This window comes from Littorina saxatilis, linkage group LG2 (genome assembly GCF_037325665.1).
Source record: "Littorina saxatilis isolate snail1 linkage group LG2, US_GU_Lsax_2.0, whole genome shotgun sequence".
NCBI lineage: Eukaryota > Metazoa > Mollusca > Gastropoda > Littorinimorpha > Littorinidae > Littorina > Littorina saxatilis.
This window is the reverse complement of record NC_090246.1, coordinates 96,938,248-96,960,377: the sequence shown is the minus strand read 5'-3', so window position 1 is coordinate 96,960,377 and position 22,130 is coordinate 96,938,248. Positions and strand designations below refer to the sequence as shown.

The 22,130-nt window shown below is 43.7% G+C and overlaps 1 protein-coding gene across 1 annotated transcript; it reads left to right on the top strand.

Moving 5' to 3' along the window:
• The first annotated feature begins 27 nt into the window (after window positions 1-27).
• LOC138960259 (small ribosomal subunit protein uS5) lies at window positions 28-12,828 on the top strand. Its single transcript, XM_070332072.1, has 6 exons — window positions 28-138; window positions 390-637; window positions 9,863-9,973; window positions 10,398-10,571; window positions 11,954-12,113; window positions 12,618-12,828. Exons 2-6 carry the CDS (start codon window positions 392-394, stop codon window positions 12,779-12,781), a joined length of 855 nt encoding a protein of 284 aa, XP_070188173.1. The 5' UTR covers window positions 28-138; window positions 390-391; the 3' UTR covers window positions 12,782-12,828.
• The last annotated feature ends 9,302 nt before the right edge of the window (window positions 12,829-22,130 follow it).

The window sequence follows — 22,130 nt, the reverse complement described above, 5'->3', positions numbered from 1 at the left end:
AAGACCAATGCTAGTCCCCACCTCTCTCACAAATGCCGAAAAAGTACCAGAAGTTGATATCCAAAGCGCTTCCTTGGAGTGTCTTCCCTTGAAGTAAACCGGAAGTAATCCTTTCTCGAAGACCACAACAAGTGATAAGTGCGTGAAACGATATACGGCATAGGAAATCGTAATATTGTACATCACTGAAGTAACCATCGACATTAATAACGTTAAGAATTGTTCTAATAATGACCCTTATAATGTATTGTGAGATTATTTTTGTTTTGACGGCTAAGGTACTTTGACTATTTTACATGAAAACGGGGAGTCCGAATTAACGTGATCGCCTGTGTCACACGCGAATGTGTGACTGCAAATTTACAACTACTTCATTTCTGTTGCTCCAGGAATGGCTGAAGCAGGCGGAGCCGGTGGCGGTGGCGGTGGTCGTGGTGGATTCCGTGGTGGATTTGGTGGCGAAGGACGGGGGCGAGGTCGTGGTCGTGGCCGCGGAAGGGGCCGTGGAAGAGGCCGTGGCAGAGGGGCCAAGGAGGGCGAGAAAGAATGGGTTCCAGTTACCAAACTCGGACGCCTGGTCAAAGATGGAAAAATCAAGAGCTTGGAAGAGATCTACATGTTCTCCCTTCCCATCAAGGTCAGAATCGGGATAGTGCAAATGGTTTGGTGGCAGTGTTTAAAGTTATTATGATTATTCATTGTGCAGCATGCTCAGTCACATAGGCAGAGATCAGCTTGTGACAGCTTGACATTCACCAATTCCTGTTGAAAGTCCTAGAAATTACATCAAATTGGAAAAGAAGTGTAAACAGTTAAGTTCATCAGTATGTGATCCTTCCCATGGGTCTCGATTATAGCATTAGTAATGCCAACAATACTCCTTTCACTTTCAGTATTGACCAAATTCAGCAAGACATTAATTGTTTGCAACAGTGGTCTGACAAATGGTGCCTTTATTTTAACGTCTCTAAATGTAAAGTGATGCATATATATTATAGGAAAAAAGAATCCCAAACATGAGTATGTTATGAAATGCCAGGATGATAAGGAATTTGTCATTTCAGAGTGTGAATCAGAAAAGGATCTAGGTGTTGCCTTTGATCCACAGTTAAAATTTGATGTTCATGTTCAAACTGTGGTAAATAAAGCAAACAGGATGGTTGGTCTGATAAGAAGAGCCTTCTCATTTTCAAATCGTGAAGTATTTACACAATTATATAAAACACTTGTCTGTCCACACTTAGAGTATGGCAATGTGGACTGGGTGGCCGAGTGGTAACTCACTTGCGCTCGGAAGCGAGAGGTTGCGAGTTCGACCCTGGGTCAGGGCGTTAGCAATTTTCTCCCCCCATTCCTAACCTAGGTGGTGGGTTCAAGTGCTAGTCTTGCGGATGAGAGAAAAAAACCGAGGTCCCTTCGTGTACACTACATTGGGGTGTGCGTGTTAAAGATCCCACGATTGACAAAAGGGTCTTTCCTGGCAAAATTGTATAGGCATAGATAAAAATGTCCACCAAAATACCCGTGTGACTTGGAATAATAGGCCGTGAAAAGTAGGATATGCGCCGAAATGGCTGCGATCTGCTGGCCGATGTGAATGCGTGATGTATATTGTGTAAAAAATATTCCATCTCACACGGCATAAATAAATCCCTGCGCCTTGAATATGTGCGCGATATATACTGTTCAAAAACAGAAACGCATAGTAGGTAGCGGCAGTCAAAAATTAGTTATGAAGTAAGAGGTCATGTTTTGATGCATTTTTATGGAAAAATAAAAAACAAACAAAACACACAAAAAATTAAGTGGATACCTTTACTAGTTCCTGAGATATTTGCATTTTAAGATTTACGCTGTCGCGACGTCGTTCAAAACTGAAAAAAGGGCAACTTTGACACCATAAACATGATAAAGCTACCACTTATCAAATCCTCAGTCCATTCAGCTTTTCAGAATGATCTGATCTCAACAACCAGGAATAGAAAAAAACCACAGTTCCAGCAATCTGCACTCATACTTATTTGAGCAGTAAACATGCAAACTTTCCAAAAAAACACAATATAAAATTAAGCAAAACCAAAGGGCACTTTTGGGTCATCACAAAACTGAAATTATGTGCAGGATCTGACTGAAACTGTCAGATCTTACAAACATATATACAAAGACCAAGCCCAATTTTTTTCATAAGATTAATTTGACAAGTGTATGAAATATACATAGCCGAAGTCGGGTAAAACAGCAATTTGCCCAGCGTCCGGTCATTTTGTACGTACTCGGATGAAAATCATCATAACTTCTGAACTACTGGAGGGATCTTCCCCAAATTTGGAGACATTGAAGATATTACATTTATCTATATTCTTGCTAAATCTAAAAGTGATAGCATGAAATTTGTGGAAACAGAAAAAATAATCTTTGAAAAAAATGAAGGCGAGCGGTCATTTTTCTGCTAATAAACACTCATTTATAGCTAAAAATTTCACCTTTGAAATATCTGATGAATTTACAACACATTTTCAATCAGGTATGCCTTAAAGGCATCATATTTTGCAGGAAGATCACTGGGATTTTCCACAATAAAGGAACGCCCTGAAGATGATGAAGGGGCAAGGGCAATGTTCCCAGCAAAGACAACATCCGAGGGAATGGGGCATCTGTCCTCCTTCACTGGCCATCTAAAAATGGCACTTCCTTTCAGTTTCATTCTCTCCATGAAGTTGACTTCAGCCTCTCCAATGCCGTTCAACTCGCATACTTCTCCGATGTAATAGGCATCTTCATAGTATACTGCCACAATCTCTCCCAGACGCTCAAACTGAAATCTGCGTTCAAACACTGGCTCCACCTCCATCTCTTCCACCTCTTCATCTTCGTCAGAGCTCGACTCTACCTCAAACAGCTCCCTCCGAGGGCGCTTGGCAGGAGGACCTTGAGGGTCAGGAAGTGCAGGAAGCCTTTCAACCGGTAGTCCTCCGAAGAACTGCAAAAGTCTGTTCACCAGGGTCAGAGATGAACCTGTGACCTTCAGATGTGGTGAGGTTTGGTTCATGACCATCTTCTGAAATAGGATTTCTGCTCTCAGTGCCTTCTTCAGGCCGCCGTCTGTGGTGTACAATTCCAGTAGCCTATGGATGTCGGCAGGAACACTGCATGGACCTTGATGGGGTTTCAGGTCATCCATGACTCCGAGAACTTTCTGGCGCTTCTTTTCATCTGCAGCCTCCTTCTTTTCGCGGGCCCGCTGCAGGAGGTCTTTCTTCTCCCTCACTGCATCTCTCTCCATCAACACATGCTTCTCTCTGAGGGATTTGGCCTTCTGGCTGGACAGGTCAAGCAAGTGTTTTTGCTCATCAAGTGGTTTGTGCAACAGCCACGAAGAGATGCTTTTATTTCTCTTCAGCATGTTGATTGTGGAGTGATGATGAAGGCTCGAACTCCTGCGTTTGAACAGTGAGAAGTCCAGGTCTGCAAAGTTCTCTTCACTCACAAGGTTGGTGATATGGGAATGCTGCAGCTTGTCACGCAGCTCAGGATCGTCAACGTTGTAGTACTTTCCCTGGGGCAGAAAATCGGCCAGCTGCCGTTCTGTGACCTCCACCAGTCCTGCACATACTTTCTGGAGCACAGCTGTCACTGCTGCCTTCTTCTCCTCTCCAATCGACAGCAAAGACTGCAGTATGTTTCCGTCATGACGAAAGTTGATGTCGGGGAAGAGGGGCTCACAATCTGCATCTAGGGCAGAGGAGGCGTCAAGTGACCAGGCCATCAGGAGTCTGTGCAGTCGTCCAACATAATTGAAGAAGTCCAGGTAGTGCACTGAAGCACCAAGGAGGCTCCAGTATGGACCTGAAAGTGAAACACACAAAAGACATTTTTTAAATATTATGCTAGACTATCTGTAAAAATTGATTTATTTATCAACAATTCAAAACGCAAAGTTCCACATTATTTCTTACTGCAAATTCATAATCCCTAAAGTACGCACCTGTGATTCTGAAGTACACCAGGCCCAGAGTGATGACGTGGTTGTTGATGACTTCACTTGCGTTGTCGGCTGCAACACTTGCAACCTTGCCATTCAATTTCTTCACTTGTGACAGGACATCAAGGCAGTCTTGGACATCATGACGATGGTAGTAAAGTCCTGGAAAAAAATGACAAAATTAAGATACATTTAGTGTGCACACCATTTCTTTCTCTCCAGTATTTCTTATGCTTTTCAACACCCTCCCCACCCCTAAACTAGTAATAATACAGGTTTTAAAGTTTATAAGGAAACAAACCTGCAGCTGCTTGGAACAAATTGTTGAAGCGATTCTCTCTGAAGCTTGTAACAGCAGACCGTCTTCCCACACTCAGGCAGTATCCCTCCCAGTAGTCCCGTATACCGTTCTTGTCATCACCACGAGGCCCAAGGATGTCACAAGCTGTACGGACATACCTGCAAAACATCAAATGTAAATTGTAATGTATGTTATGCAAAACATCAAATGTAGGGTATGTTAAATCATATAAAAAATAGAAGTTGGGGTGATGGATAGAATTAGATTAAAGCTGTATTATATTTTTGGGCAGATCAAATGGAGAAAAAAGTAAATTAATAATTACCTGAACGCAGAGCATTCTGTAGCTTTGTTGTACGAGCTGAAGCGTGGCAGGGCATCCCTTCCAAGCTTTTCACCACTCTCCTTTTCCTCTCTCGACAGCACTTTTTTGCACTCAGCGCCCAAACCCAACAGATAATGGGCATTACAATGCAGGAATTCAAGACCTTCATCTGTCTGTATGAGCAATTTCCGTTCTTCTTGCAAACTCCGTCCAAACGACTTCATGACTGATGCACGGTCAGACATGATGGCGGTCAAACTGACCAACATCTGTACGAAAATCTGCTGGGCTTCTGTGCCCGAGTAAATGTCTGAGATTTCCTCCAACATTTGTAGAGTGACATCAACTAGTGTAGTGGTGTCTTCCGTGGCGACTGGAATGAAGCCAAGTGAGAGGGTGCCTTCATTTGTGGTGACCTGCTGGCAAACATATTTCATTCCACCTCGGGTAGTCCCATCGACATGCAAATCCCAATGATCCGTTTTCAAAAGAGTGTCAGCAACATGCGCTTTGCTGATAACATGCATGTGGTCTGCAAACCGAAGTGCAGATCTCTGCGAAGGTAGGTCGCCTTCCGGAACTCTGGCATCACAAACGTTCTCAATAACCGTTTTGATCACCTGCCCACATCTGTGGGCAGGCACCTCACACTCACCAACTAGTGACATGATCACAATCTTTGCACTATTTTTGAAGTGCCCCATTTCATTCTTCAGTCTGACTTCTTCTGGTGCTGCAGGTTGCTCAGGAACTGGTAGTGGTAGTGGATCAGGTTGCCTCTCTGCAGCAATCTTCCTCTTGGCTTTGTCCAGCTGTCGCCTCATGTCTGCCTGTTGAACTTGCTGCTTTCGCAATTCCTCCCTCAAACGCTGCTGATCATCTTCTGCAGTGCGAGCGTTCACTTCGTTCTCTTGCAGCTTTTCATTCAGTTCAACAACTTTTGCTTCTTTCCTCTGTAGCTTCTTCTCGACACCTTTGTCACGTACATAGTTCAGTTGTCTTGTGATTTCTGCCACTCTCGCGTTTCCGTCATTGATTTTTGTCTCAAAATCATCTGCTTTTCTTTTGAGTGTGGCGCACCTTTGTTGTAGCTCCCCTTTTTCTTTTCTCAGTACTGCCAGCTCCATCTGGGAATCTTTGTTCACTTCTATCAGCACTGACACACGAAACTTGAGGTCTTCAACCTCTTTCTGCAGTTCATGTTCCCTGCGTCCTGCTGCAAACAATTGCTTTGCTCCTTCTGCAAGTTTCAGTACATAGTCGGGCTGACTGTCACCTTTGCCATTTGGAGGTGCACTTGAAGTTGAACTTGAAGCACTTTGGGAGCATGATGGTGATGATGGGAAAGGGGAGGAGTCAAGGAAGCTGGTGAATTGTGTTCGTCCTGCAGGCCTGTGTGCACTGGGCTGGAGAGTAGCATGTTTTTTCTGAAAACGTGCAGCTGCTTTCGTCATGCATGCCTCTGAAGCGCTGTTTCCTGTCAGCTGCAACCACCACTGACATACATCTTTGTAGGACTTGCTTTCTTTTCTTTTCAATGTCAATAGGTCTTTAAGAAGACCATGAGATGGTGGTCTGTATGGCTTTACATGCTGCCCACCCAAAACACTTTGGCGAGTCACTCCATCGAGATAAGGCCCCAAGCTGTTCACACTCACAGGTTCACTTTGCTGTAGAGATGACACACTGCCCAACTCTTGTTTCGCCTTCATAGACACAAGCTTGTACCTGGAACTTGCAAAGGTCAAGTCACTCTCTGGCAATAGTTTGCAGAGGAATTCTGCTGCTTCGTCAAAAGTTTTCCTGCCTTCATCCCTCAGGCGCAGAACTTGAACAAGAAGTTTGTTTGTCAGTTCAAGTTGAGATGGCAAATTTGGACGCCTCCCTTTGCCAGATGCCAGGAAAACAGCCTTGAGCTGATGATACACACCATCCTCTGCACACACAAGAAAGGTCCTTACAATACACACAAAAATAGATTACAAACACACTAAATGAAACAACAGAAATAGGCCTACACTTTCTCATGACATGACCACAACTATTATTAAATAAAACATTTACTGAACCATTGCATGAACACATGTTGAGCAATGTAAATATCAAGGTGGTCCTCGATTATTATGAAAGTAGAACCAATGGTGAACTACAGAATAACTTAATTACGTGCATAAACATGCTCGTGACATAGGCCTAAAAATGTAAACAAAGCACACCAGCTGACGATTTATCTCCCTTGGATGAACACATACCTATGGATTGATGTAAATATCTTCGTAATCCTGCATTTATCTTTAAAACCTAAAATAAGGCAAAGTCAGAAGACCTTTATCTTTCAATCAAACTGTATATTTCATAATAAAAACATGTTTCAGTCTTTGAAAAATGCAATTTTATCAGCGCAATGGGTACTTCCGGTTGAAGTCGAACACTCGAAGTATCCGAAGTTGTACCACCTCGTCAACATCGTAATTTTCACAGTCATGTTTTCATTATTTCTCAAAACTAATACACAAAATCAGTTTCTAGAAGAATGATGTTGAATTATCTGTCACGGAATAATTACAAACTTACCGATTCCGTCTGAATCGGCGCTTTCAGTTGCCTCGGTCGAACCGCCCGTAACGCTCTCAGTTGACGCCATTGTGTGAGCGACCGATTCCACCATCGAAAGTACGATGCTTGCTTTTGATTGGCTCGCTTGACAAGGATACGTCATGAATACATTAACCTAGTACCTCATTCCAAAGGGTATGGAATCGGCTTCGTTTTTATCCAAGTTAGTATGTGGTTTTAGTTGATATTTTTCTCAAAATCGTTGAAAAATCATCAACTTTTGCAGAAAAATGGAAACTGCTTCCACAATTTACTTTGAAACCCGTTCAACCGCATATCATTAAAAACCTCATCCTCTTGTGAACATGGTGATACTAAAAATAAGTGTGTAGAACGCATGTCCAACGCAAGCGAAGCCGGCAAAGAGGGAACACAAATTTGACAGTCAGTAAACATTGCGCGCATGGCGTCCGAACTGCCGCGGGCGGTGAAACACATGGTTCATTCTTTTTATTGGCTTGAGGTACACATTCATTCAATCTTCACAAAAACAACAACAATGAAAAGAGTAAAGATTGTTCTTTATTTTGATGAAAAGTAGATGAAAATCCATGCACAAATAGCTGAGACATCACAAGGTGAAAACGACTGAAAATGTTCAATTTAGCATGCTGATGGTCAGTTAGAGTGCAGTCTGCCGCTACCTACGCATAGGTTGTAATATTTGGTTAATTTAGTTATATGGCTACAAGGATATCCACCAAACTGCAGAAAATGTTTATCTGGTCGTCGACCTTTCGTCCATTGCCACAAGTGAGCTCTGCACATGACGCATGCGTTATCAGTGGCTACAATGTCAAAATTGCTCATTTGGCATGACCACTCGTCATGCTTCAGTGTAATCTCGTGAAACTCGGGGAATATTGAGCTCTCACCATGTCTTCTAAAACCCATAAAAGCGGATTGTTCGCCACAAAGAAATCAGACGACAATTCAGCGACGAAAGATGGCCCGATTGAGCAGAGAAGACCGCCAAATTGCATTGGGTCGTTTACAAGCAGGCCAAAGTCAAAGTGCAATCGCCAGGCACTTCCACGTGTCCCAGAGCACCATCAGTAGACTGTGGGTCAGGTTTCAAGCCACTGGCTCCATTGCTGACATGCCACGAGCGGGAAGACCAAGGGCGACAACTGCTGCTCACGACCGCTTCATACGGCTCCGCCACCTCCGGAATCGTTTCCTGTCGGCCTCATCTTCTGTCCAGGCTCTCCCCGGGCCACACCGATTATCGGACCAGACCGTGCGGAACCGCCTGCATGAAGCTGGTTTGAGAGCTCGCAGGCCTCACAGAGGAGCTGTCCTCACCCGCCGCCATCGCCAGAACCGAGTGCAGTGGGGCAACCAGCACCTTCGCTGGACCGTCCGGAATCACTGGAGACACGTGTGGTTCAGCGACGAGTCCTGCTCCAGCGACATGATGGTCGGAGGAGGGTCTACCGGAGAGTAAACGAACGTATGCCCAACTGTGTGGATGAGGCACCCGTTCATGGTGGTGGAGGCGTCATGGTGTGGGGGGCGATCAATACCGCTGGAAGGAGCACCCTGGTGCACGTCCAAGGGCGCATAACTGCCCAGCGATACGTGGAGGAAATTCTGCGCCCACACGCCCTTCCTCTTCTGGCTGACCAGGATGCCATATTCCAGCAGGACAACGCTCGCCCGCACACAGCACGACTCACCACCCAGTTCCTCACCGACCACCATGTCCAGGTGCTTCCCTGGCCATCCATGTCGCCAGACATGAACCCGATAGAACACCTCTGGGATGAATTGGACAGACGTGTGCGCAGGCGAGAAGAAGCGCCGGCAAATCACCGCGATCTATTGCAGGCACTTCAGGAGGAGTGGGACAACTGTACCCACGGAATACGCGCGATATAAGCCTCATATTGATTGATTGAATATGGTACCCTCACCTTAATTATAAATCAGTCGATATTGAAAATGTACAAAGAAGAGCAACTAAGTTACTCCCAGAATTAAGTGATCTGTCTTATGGCGAACGTCTGAAAGCCCTAAATCGACCATCCCACAAACACGGAAGAACCAGAGGAGATCTGATTCTGACTTATAAGGTTTTAAACCAACTGGACGATATTGACAGCTCATATTTTTTTGCTGAGAGCGTGTGTGATAAAACAAGAAATAATGTTGATAAATTGTACATGTAACATACAGTTTGCAAAAACAAATGTGCGAAAGTTTACATTTAGCAATTGAGTTGCACCAGTTTGGAACTCACTATCTCACAAAACTAAAACGGCTACTAACCTCAACAGATTCAAAAACCAACTGGACACAGAAATATTTATGAAATCAAGTTTGTATGAGTACGATGAGTGACCATTGTCACACAAGTTACAAATTATGCATGCAATACAGACCAATGTATTTATATGATGTTGAACTAATGATATTCAATCAATCAATCAATCAATGACGCTTATATCGCGCATATTCCGTGGGTACAGTTCTAGGCGCTCTGCAGTGATGCCGTGTGAGATGAAATTTTATACGGCCAGTAGATTGCAGCCATTTCGGCGCATATTCCAATATCCCCGTTTCGGGGGACGACTCAGTTCTTAAATGTTGTTTTGTTTCTTCATTTTTAAAATGTTGTCTTGTTTCTTTGATGCAGGAGTGCGAGATCATCGACACATTCCTGCCCACAGGAACGCTGAAGGATGAGGTTCTGAAGATCATGCCCGTGCAGAAGCAGACCCGTGCCGGTCAGAGAACTCGCTTCAAGGTACACAAAGCAATTCACTGTCTTCTTCTTCTTGTCGATCACTCAGGCAATTAACTGTGAAGTCTGAAGTTAGTATTGATTCCATGCAATCTTTTATGGATAACATGAGAAATTGTTCATAATACGCTACAGAAAAAAAAAGTGTTCTTCTCGGTCTTCGGCCATGGCACATTTTTCTGGCCAGGCCCTGTCTAGTGTCTGATACTTTTGTCAGACAGGTCTTTTGACCATCAGTTTTACTACTAAACCAGAACAGTTGGACATGTGCTTAGTTGCAATCTAGATCCAACTGACCTATTGTCCTCTGAGTTTGGTAACAGCACTAGACTAAGTTGTTTCGTAGAGTTGTTGGTTACTTTTTCTCCCTTGAGTGGACCGTTTCCTGTGTATATTGTTTACTTATTCTGTATATTGCTACCCGCAGGCTTTTGTTGCTGTGGGTGACTACAACGGCCATGTGGGTCTGGGTGTGAAGTGCTCCAAAGAAGTGGCAACAGCCATCCGCGGTGCCATCATCCTGGCCAAGCTGTCTGTCATCCCTGTGCGCAGAGGCTACTGGGGTAACAAGATCGGAAAGCCTCACACTGTACCCTGCAAGGTATGTCTGGAGTTGGCTCACTTTGAGCAATACTCAGACCTGGGAACCCATACGATTTCGCCGTATTTTGAAAGCATGATTGTCGAGAATACGGTCAGTGGGAAAAAAATACGACGAGAAAAATTTCTAGACTACTTTTCTTCACAAGCCCATCCTAAAGCCGATCCAGTATTTTGGCACATGATTACGTCACTATATTAGCCGCCGTCGAAAAAAATATCGGATCGTGTCAATCAATCAAAACAACCAGGCAAACGAAAGTACGGTATTTGGCAAAATCGGCTCAGAGAATAAACAAGTGAAACAAAGAAGAAAAGTGAAAAAGTTTGAAGAAAAACATCACACACACACAATTTGTAACCGACACACACATGTTGTCCCGCCCGGAATAAGCTTTTTTGGGATGGTTTGCGACTTTTGCGCACATTTTGAGCAGACGAAAACACAACATGGCGGCTCTCGCTCCTCCAACTATCGCGAGACACAAAAAAAACTAAATCTCGTGCGCGCGAGATCCTGATAGATCCGGTGTTTCTCTGTACGCTTGTCACGACGACTTGTTGACAAACGAAGATTCGCGAAAGAAAGAGAAAAGCGCAGAGTCTTGAGTAGAGAGCTAATAAAGTACCGGTAATCGCTAATCGAGCGAAATGAAAATCCGCTGCGGCTTCCATTAGGTGAATGCTATTCAAGTTTAGGTAACGTTTTAGCCGCATCTTTTTATAAGCCGCAATGATATTTTTTGTTTGTTTAAAGTCGCGGCTTGTAGTCCGTCAAATACGGCACAGTTTTTGTCAGTAAAATTGGAAAAAGCATTTGTTTTAAATGTTTAGGTAAACTTAATTAACGGTGTGACGGACGCGCATGAGGCATGTTTTAATCATGGATGTGCAAACGCTGTGTGGAGCACGCTCATTTTTTTGAAAATACACCAAGTTTGTTTGAGAATACTCAAAGTGCAAAACAGGGGTTCCCAGGTCTGAATACTGAATAGCTTGTTACATTAGCAGTGAAGCCTGAAAACTTAACAGCTAAACTGTGACACTTTTCTTCAGTGTCATGAAGATTCATTTCTGCTAACCTCTGGGAAGTACTGTCGAGTGGGAAAACAATTCTTTGTGTGTGAGTGCTCATGGAGGAATATACACAGAAACTTGCTTATTTGTAATTACTGTTCAACCTACCATTCAGACCAAGTTTGAGACATACTCAATTCGAAAGCCCAGGGCTTATTCTTGTTTCGCACACTCCATTGAGTAAATCTAGGGGAATCTGTGTATGCTATGTTTTGCCTGTATGTTTGTTTAATGTTACCTGATCTTTGAGTATCGATTTTGCATGTCTTTTCTGTGTCACTAAATGTTTGTCTCGTTCTTGATTAGGTTACCGGCAAGTGCGGCAGTGTGGTGGTGCGCCTGATCCCAGCCCCCCGTGGTACTGGAATCGTGAGTGCCCCCGTGCCCAAGAAGCTGCTGACCATGGCTGGTATTGAAGATTGCTACACATCTGCCCGTGGCGCCACAGCTACCCTCGGCAATTTCGGTAAGCCGGTTGCAAGATCCAGTGTCTGCCATAATAATAATAATATATGAGGGTATTTACAGGGCGCAAATAAAAAAAAAATAGTTCTAAGCGCCTGCCATAACATTTTATTTGCATGATCTTTGTCTGGGCCGATTTACTGTTGTTTGCTTTAGTGTCGATGTTAGCAAAATAGACTGAGGCTAAGCATAGCAAGTAAGCTGTGCTTCCTTGCAGTTACATGTATCTGTTCTGCCCTGGTTTGTTTTGGGGTCAGCTTTGGTGTCTTTGAAATGGTGAGATGCCGTAATTCATGCTACATTTTTCAAGCAATGAACTGAATTTTTGTCAGTGTTTTATATAATAACTGTTTTTCCTGTGTTAGTTTTAGTATCGAGAGACATTACGAGTACTGAATCGATTTTGACTTGGAAAAGCCAGAAGCAATTATCTCCCCTCTGTCTGAAAGCCATGAAGGTACTGGGTGCAGGACTTGAAATTAACACTTGTGTTTCTCTTTTTCAGCCAAGGCGACATATGCAGCCATTTCCAAGACCTACTCTTATCTGACGCCAGACCTGTGGAAGGAGACTGTGTTCACGAAGTCTCCCTACCAGGAGTTCACAGACTATCTGATGAAGAACCACCTCCGCGTTGCAGTGCAGAGACAGGAACAGAAGATCTACTAAATTTCGTCCTGTCATGTAAAAAAGTGAAAAAAAATTGTCTAAACAAATTTAGAGGTGCAATGTGTTGGTTTGTGTGAATGTTTTTCACTGCCCTGTCTCGTTCTCGCTCTCTCTCTCTCTCTCTCTCTCTCTCTCTCTCTCTCTCTCTCTCTCTCTCTCTCTCTCTTTCTTTAGGTGTTGTATAAAGGACAGGTTGGAAGAATAGGCTTTGCCTAAAACCTTATCCTTTTGTAATAAAGTTCTGAGTCTCTCTGTTTCAATTAGGCCCCCCCCCCCCCCCCCCCCCCCCCAAAAAATAGTCTGGGTGAATTGTGGGTTGGGTACGTCCGAGGGGCACATGTAGCCTGTGTGTCTGAAGTAATGGGTATGTTGGTAAGGGTGTGCTGATATTGAACTTCAGTTGTGTTTTGTAAATGTCTATGTATCATGTCTTGCCACACACATGCCAAATTTCCTTGTATTGATGACAATAAAACATCTTGTATCCCGACTGACCCTATTTTTTCGCGCGACCCTAGACTTTTTGGGGGCATTTTGGGAAAAAATGGTCTGTTTTTTGGCAAAATAACTTCAAAATATGTTTTTTGGGAGAAGAGAAAAAAAATCCCGACCCTATTTTTTTTGTGTGCCTATGTTACCGTAAACAGACTTTTTTGACTCACATGCGAAGCAAAAGTGAATCTATGTACTCACCCGAGTCGTCCGTCCGTCCGTCCGGCCCTCCGGAAAACTTTAACGTTGGATATTTCTTGGACACTATTCAGTCTATCAGTACCAAATTTGGCAAGATGGTGTATGATGACAAGACCCCAAAAAACATACATAGCATCTTGACCTTGCTTCAAGGTCAAAGTCGCAGGGGCCATAAATGTTGTCTAAAAAACAGCTATTTTTCCCATTTTCTCTGAAGTTTTTGAGATTGAATACCTCACCTATATCTATATATATATACGACTTGTGTCTGTGTGTTTGTGTATCTGTCTGTGTGTTTGTGTATTTGTGTATTCGCCATGCACGGCCAAAGTTCTCGATGGATCTGCTTCAAATTTGGTGGGCATATTCAGGTAGACCCGGGACACGACACAACCTGGTCGATATTTCAACACGTGCTCTCAGCGCGCAGCGCGGAACCGATTTTGGTTCCACCTCAGCTATTTTGGTTCCACCTCAGCTTACTACTATTTTTAGAATGTCACTGCGCTGTCCACTGCGCTGAGCGTCTTCGGATATTCCCGGCGTTCTGTTACTGTTACTATTTTTAGAAGGTCAACGCAGTGTACAGAACGTAAATTGGACCCGTAAATTATCCTCACTGTAAAAGTGCAAAGGTCGAATCAATTTACAGCCACGCGAAAAATACACAGTCATCTATCTCTCTATACATACGGCTTCTCTGTGTTTTTGTGTGTGTGTGTGTGTGTGTGTGTCTCTCTCTATATGAGCAACACCTGTGCATTGTTCAGTTCTGTTTGTGATGTGGTCTGGCGGCTTTTGTGTAATTTTATGTACTGGCCTTCCTTTGAGAAGCCATAACTTGCTCAGTCCTGTTTGAGTGGAGTTCGCCTCCAAAGGTGATTAACACGGTTACATTCGTCGACAAGGATGGGACTCGATATGGTCAGGAATGGCATTATGGCCACTGAATCATTTTCGTGCTGTTCCCATTCCACGAATCTGGGAGGGACCTAAGCTTGGCGGGTCCATTGTTCGGACCCGGCGAAGCCGGCGTACGGCTCTAAGTACTTCTTCCCGGCGAAGCCGGCTACCCGGCGAAGCGGGTATTCATTCTAGTATGATATATAGGGCAAAGGAAGCCCCATCTTTTGATACCAGTTTGGTTTACCTTGCTTCAAGGTCAAGGTCACAGGAGCTCTTCAAAGTTGGATTGTATACATATTTTGAAGTGACCTTGACCCTGAACTATGGAAGATAACTGTTTCAAACTTAAAAATTATGTGGGGCACATGTTATGCTTTCATCATGAGACATATTTGGTCACATATGATCAAGGTCAAGGTCACTTTGACCCTTATGAAATGTGACCAAAATAAGGTAGTGAACCACTAAAAGTGACCATTTCTCATGGTAGAAAGAGCCAATAAGCACCATTGTACTTCCTATGTCTTGAATTAACAGCTTTGTGTTGCATGACCTTGGATGACCTTGACCTTGGGTCAAGGTCACATGTATTTTGGTAGGAAAAATGTGTAAAGCAGTTCTTAGTGTATGTCATTTCTAGGTTTAGTTATTTGACCTTGACCCTGAAGGTCAAGGTCATGTCAAGGTCAAGCATGTGAGTCGTATGGGCTTTGCCCTTCTTGTTGTTTTGTTGCTTTAGTCATATAATACACACTTAGTTATCTGGCATGAGAAACAAATATCGATCCATCATTGCCAATTATTGTGCAATGAAGCTTGCAACTTTGTGAGGGTAGGAACACAGCTTTGCTACAGACCATTTGCTGTGGGATGTGCAGATTCATGGAATGAGACTAGAGTGGAAGTGCATGGGCTTCTGTTCAACATTCATTCAAACAAAATAGTATACAACCAGAACGGAAACATGCCCCAAAACAAAGTTGTAATGGGGAAAAGTGCCCAATACACTGGAGTGTCCCAAAGCAATTTCAGAAATGAGAAATGTCCGCCGAAAGGCAAATTTCTGCCGAAATATTTTTTGTTCCGCATAAAAAATAAACGGTGGAGGCAAAAATGGTTCTAAAAAATGAATTTAATGGCAAACTTGGAGCTCAGATGACACCAAATTTCACCATTTCGGTTCTTTGGAGAAAACAAAATTCCGGGGGGGGGGGGGGGGGGGGGGCTCAGGCCCAGACCTCCCTAGTAAAGCTTGGCACTTTGTGCCGTCAACTTTGCTATTGCTTACAGATTTTCATCCTTTTTTACATTCAGTCAAGTTTTGACTAAAATGTTTTAATGTAGAGGGGGGGGGGGGGGGGGGGGGGGGGGGAAGGGGGAATCGAGACGAGGGTCGTGGTGTCTGTGTGTGTGTGTAGAACGATTCAGAGAAAACTACTGGACCGATCTTAATGAAACTTGACATGAGAGACCCTGAGTATGGTATCTCCAGACTTGTTTTTCATTTTTTGAGTCACTTGAGAAAAAGTGACTCTATGTAATCGGTCAGTGTTAGTCTGTCCGGCCGTCCGTAGACACCACCTTAACGTTGGACTTTTCTCGGAAACTATCAAAGCGATCGGGCTCATATTTTGTTTAGTCGTGACCTCCAATGACCTCTACACTTTAACGATGGTTTCGTTGACCTTTGACTTTTTTCAAGGTCACAGGTCAGCGTCAAAGGAAAAATTAGACATTTTATATCTTTGACAAAGTTCATCGGATGTGATTGAAACTTTGTAGGATTATTCTTTACATCAAAGTATTTACATCTGTAGCCTTTTACGAACGTTATCAGAAAAACAAGGGAGATAACTAGCCTTTTCTGTTCGGCAACACACAACTTAACGTTGGGCTTTTCTCGGAAACTATAAAAGTGACCGGGCTCAAATTTTATGTGAACGTGACTCATTGTGTTGTGAATAGCAATTTCTTCCTGTCCATCTGATGCCTCATATAATATTCAGAACTGCGAAAGTGACTCGATCGAGCGTTTGCTCTTCTTGTTTAATAAATGTCTTTGATGACGTCATATCCGGCTTTTCGTGAAAGTTGAGGCGGCACTGTCACGCTCTCATTTTTCAACCAAATTGGTTGAAATTTTGGTCAAGTAATCTTCGACGAAGCCTGGACTTTGGTATTGCATTTCAGCTTAGAGGCTTAAAATTAATGAATGAGTTTGCTCATTAAAGTTGTCATTAAAATCGATTTTTCGCAAACAGATTTAAAATTGATTGCGTTGTATTCTTCATCACATTCTGAATCTAAGAATATATACAAATGTCATGTTTACTCTTAAAATGTGATCACAATTAACGAAAATAGATTAATTAGTCTTACGATTAAAATTTAAGAAATGATCCAAAAATGATTTCATCTTATTCTTTATCATTTCCTGATTCCAAAAACATAGATATGATAGGTTGTATTAGCGAAGCATTCAAATCCAGCAGGATGATAGCTCCTAGTCCTAATCATCGGGAGGAGGAGCAGTCTAACTTGTGATGACATCACTGGTTGGGACAGTAGTGGGGGTATTGTGAATGCCGGACTGGTGTGTTGGACAGCTGGAACAGGTGTTGACTGGCCACAAAGCTATCAGATTATAGGAGCTTGTCTCAGCTGCGATCTGGCTGGAAAGCTGACTTCAATGCTGAAAGGATTTGTTTTTAATTCTTGGTTTTGGTTATTGTTTTCATAAGCTGTTTTTCTGCTCTTGCTGTTTTGTTTTGTTTTGTGTTTTTCCCTTACACAGCGTCAGTTTTTCTGTGGACTCGTCCTTTGTACTGGTTGATCAAGAATAGACAGTGAACTCTTTGTTAGGCAGTTGCGCATAGTGGAGTTGCAAACACTTTCTTGGAGAAAAAAACCTCACCATAAAACATGTCTCGAAGCACCTGAATGGTTCTCTTTGAAAAAGACATGGTCCAGAAAATAATCAATTTGAACAATAGCTAACTCAAAGGATTTACATTTCGAGCATGCACAGGTCTATCCATGTCTGTGCATTGAGGCATGCAGTCACAGTTGTTCATGAAATAATCGATGCATCATTTTCCAGAAATCGATTAGCTCTATTATTCAAAGGTAGCCAAAACGGAAACAAGTACAGTGGTACGTGTAACGTAATGCCCTTGTTACGAGACTACACCTCCAGACAACCGTTGTCTATTGTCTTTTGAGCACAGTATAAACAAGAAATTCCTCCGAGGTAGGAAAAACACCCCCGTTGGTCAAAGGGAAATAACCATTCTCACTGCCACCAACTGAGAAGGTTATTTCCCTTTGACCATTAATATGTCCCTCTATAAGTCCTTGTAGAATCTTAATCCACCAATAACTCCCTAACCGTGTGTTTGACTGGTCCCAATTTTTGTAAGGACCGTCTCAGGAATGTATAGAACCTGTTCACCAAGTTTGGTGACGATCGGTCCGTTCATTCTTGAGATCTATATGCGAACACAAACAAACAAACAAACACATCGACCGAAACCTATACACACCCCTATACCGGGGGTGTAAAAAGAGACATAATACATATCAAGCAATCAATCAATAGGAAGCTTATATAGCGCGTATTCCGTGGGTACAGTTCTGAGCGCTTGTCGAAGAGTTGTCAACACAGGACTAACAAAGAAACTAACATCTACAGACGGACACGAACCCTATCACACACTAGCAAACCCTGGTAAAAATACAACAAACAACTGTTTAACAACAATGTACACATCAACAGCTAGGTCCAAACAAAATAATATTAAGCACAAAGAAAACACCTCTCACAGAGCACAGCACTAGAATGTCTTTTGGGGCACAACACATCACGTCGAACATGAAAGTCGCAGCCAGCTACGGGAAGAACTGAGTCTTCAACCTACTCTTGAACGCGTCAAGAGAGGGGCTCTGGCGAAGCTCAAGCGGCAGGGAGTTCCAGACGGAGGGGCCCGCGGAGGGAAATGCACGCTGACCAGTAGATGCGAGTTTCGAGCGAGGGATGTGAAGGCGGAGTGGGTCAGCAGCAGAACGAAGGGGACAGTCGGAGGGCTGGGTGTACAGGTCCAGGGAGGATTGAAGGTACTCGGGAGCAGAGTCATTGAGACACTTGTAGACCAGAGTGGACAGTTTGTAGGAGATTCGGGTGTTGACAGGGAGCCAGTGCAAGGAGCGAAGTAGGGGGGTGATGTGGTCTCGCTTCGTCTTCCTCAACGTCCGCCTGGCAGCAGCGTTCTGGACTCGTTGTAGGCCATGAATGGATGAGGCGGCCAGAAGAGAGTTGCAGTAGTCCAGACGACTGAAGATGAGGGAGACAACCAGATTGACACAGGCGTCGTGGGTGAGGTAGCGACAGATGGAGGCGATGCGTCGTAGGTGGAAAAAGCAGGTCTTGATGATGAAGGAGATGTGTGTCTGCATGGAGAGAGTGGAGTCGAGAAAGACGCCAAGGCTCTCGACAGCAGGGGAGAATGGAACAGTCGCGTCATCCAGCTGGAGGTCGGTCACAGTGAGGGAAGCAATCTTCTGTCGTGTTCCAACGAGAAGGGCCTCCGTCTTCTCACTGTTCAGCTTCAACTTGTTCTCAGTCATCCAGTTCTTGATGTCAGTGAAACAACTGGAGATGGATCCCAGGAGATGGTCAACGTCCTCCGGCTTGGCGCTGTTCTGGAGCTGCGTGTCATCGGCAAAGGAGTTGTAGTTCAAGCCGTGGCGTTCGATGACCAGGGAGAGGGTTTGGGTGTACAGGGTGAAAAGGACAGGGCCGAGGACAGACCCTTGTGGGACGCCGAAGCGGACAGGGACAGGCTGAGAAGAGAACGAATCAGTGGTGACAGTCTGAGAGCGGTTCTGGAGGTAGTTCCGGAACCAAGAGAGGGCGGTGTCGTGAATGCCGAACGTGGAACTGAGGCGATCGACGAGTAGCTGGTGGTCGATCGTGTCAAAGGCCCCGGAAAGGTCCAGCAGCACAAGGGCAGAGACGAGACCGCTATCTGTTGCGTTCAGGAGGTCCGTGGTGATTCGCAGGAGCGCCGTCTCGGTGCTGTGGTGAGGGCGGTACGCTGACTGGTACACTGGCATCAGCGAATTCCGAGACAGGTGGGCGCTCAACTGCTCCAGGATGATACGCTCCAGAAGCTTGGAGAGGAAGGGCAGGTTGGACACAGGACGGCAGTTCTTCAACTCGTTGACGTCAAGGCCGGGCTTCTTGATGAGTGGGCGGACAACGGCAGACTTGAAGCAGTCGGGAACGACGCCTGTGGCCAAGGAGATGATGATATCTGTGATAGACGGCAGGAGCTTGTCCAGACACTTGGTGAAGAGGAAGCCTGGCAGAGGGTCTAGCTCGCAGGTCTTGATGGCCGTCTTGGTGATGAGTCGCTTTACGTGGTTTTGAGTGACAGGCTGAAAGCACGTGAGGGGGGAGCCGGAGATATATACTATGTATATATGACTGGTATGGTTCTGTCATCACATTGGGAAGAGTACACGCGGTTCGCTTGCACACCAACACATGAACAACCGTGGTACACACGCTTCTAAAATAAGAAACACATATTGCAGAGTGGAACTAGAATTGTTGGCATAGTGTTCTTCAGAATTCTGGCTACATCAAAACAGTAGATCCAATTTCAACAGACATGTTCACGGTAATCACCTTTCATGGGACGCTATGCCTTTCGGGCTTGGACATTAAATAACTTATTAACGGGAAATAGTGCGGTATGCTGGAGTATTCCAATGTTGTTGTTTATGTTTTAATTCTTCTTTTTACATTTAGTCAAGTTATGACTAAATGTTTTAACATCGAGGGGGGAATCGAGACGAGGGTCGTGGTGTATGTGTGTGTATATGTGTGTGTGTGTGTGTGTGTGTGTGTGTGTGTGTGTGTGTGCGTGCGTGTAGAGCGATTCAGACCAAACTACTGGACCGATCTTCATGAAATTTGACATGAAAGTTCCTGGGTATGATATCCCCATACGTTTTTTTCATTTTTTTGATAAATGTATATAAAAATTATTATTAAAATAAAATTTCCCAAATCGATTTAAAAACAATTTCATCTTATTCCGTGTGGGTTCCTGATTCCAAAAACATATAGATGTGATATGTTTGGATTAAAAACACGCTCAGAAAGTTAAAAAGAATAGAGATAAAGAAAAGCGTGCTATCCTTCTCAGGGCAACTACTACCCCGCTCTTCTTGTCAATTTCACTGCCTTTGCACCGAGCGGTGGACTGGCGATGCTACGAGTATACGCTCTTGCTGTAAAAATGCAGTGAGTTCAGTTTCATTCTGTTAGTTCGACAGCTTGACTAAATGTTGTAATTTCGCCTTACGCGACTTGTTTTTAATTACATTTAGTCAAGTTTTACCAGGAATCGAGACGAGGGTGGTGGCGTGTTTTAGTGTGTGTTTCTGTGTGTCTGTCTGTGTGTGTGTGTGTGTGTGTGTGTGTGTGTGTGTGTGTCTCTCTCTCTCTCTCTCTCTCTCTCTCTCTCTCTCTCTCTCCTCTCTCTCTCTCTCTCTCTCTCTCTCTCTCTCTCTCTCTCTCTCTCTCTCTTCTTACAGTACCTGAAGTTTTTCACGCACTTACACACCTCAAGCAAACAGGCACCCGGGGGCTCGATGGGCTTGATGGTAGGATTCTTAAATTGTCAGCCCCCGTAATTTCTGAAACACTTACCTACATTTACAATCTCTGTTTAGACAAAAAATATTTTCCAGTCGCCCTGAAACAGGCTAAAGTCATTCCTCTGTTTAAATCAGGTGACAAAAGAGACCCCTCAAATTATAGGCCAATTTCCATTTTGTCTGTGTTATCAAAACCACTGGAAAAGCATATCAACAAACACATCCTAACACATTTCAACCAAAACAACTTATTCCATCCTAAACAATCAGGATTTAGAGCTAAGCATTCCTGCCACACTGCCTTAATCTCTCTTGTTAATCAGTGGTTGGACAAAATAAACGATAATGAATTCTGTGGTGCCATTTTCGTAGACTTTGCAAAAGCCTTTGATGTAATTGATCACACATTATTGCTTAGAAAATTCGGTTTGTATGGCGTCGGATATGATACTATCAATCTTGTTAGTTCATTCCTCTCTGACAGACAACAGACAGTTCTTACAAACACTAGAGCATCGAGCATGCAAGCTGTAGATTACGGTGTACCACAAGGATCGGTATTAGGACCTCTGCTCTTCTCAATATATGTTAATGACCTCCCCCTTTATATTCAACATTTATGTGAACTTTTTGCAGATGATACCACAATTCACTCCAGTAACAACAATTTAACTCGCTTATCAGAATCCCTCCAAGGAAGTCTAAACCAGCTGACAGAATGGATTGACCTAAATCACATGTCTCTTAACCCAAAGAAAACCAAATATATGATAATTACAACTAGACAAAAACGACAGAATTTTACCTCAACTGGTCCCGATTTAATGATTGACGGCAATATAGTGGAAAAAGTCGACCATCACAAAGTTCTAGGTGTCCACATCGATAACAACCTGTCTTGGTCAACTCACATTGAACAACTTAGTAAATTAGTGTCAAAGAAAGTGTACCTCTTATCTAGAATTAAACACTTCCTTAATTGTCAAGCCAGGAAGTTATTTTTCACTGCTCATATTCAGTCTCTTATTGATTACGCATCCACTCTATGGGACTCTGCAAGTGATAATTCCCTAAAGCTACTCAG

Coding starts and splice junctions, on each gene's coding strand:
- LOC138960259 (XM_070332072.1), top strand. CDS start 392: ATGGCTGAAGCAGGCGGAGCCGGTGGCGGTGGCGGTGGTCGTGGTGGA. Junction 638..9,862: donor TGTTCTCCCTTCCCATCAAG/GTCAGAATCGGG, acceptor TCTTTGATGCAG/GAGTGCGAGATCATCGACAC. Junction 10,572..11,953: donor CTCACACTGTACCCTGCAAG/GTATGTCTGGAG, acceptor GTTCTTGATTAG/GTTACCGGCAAGTGCGGCAG.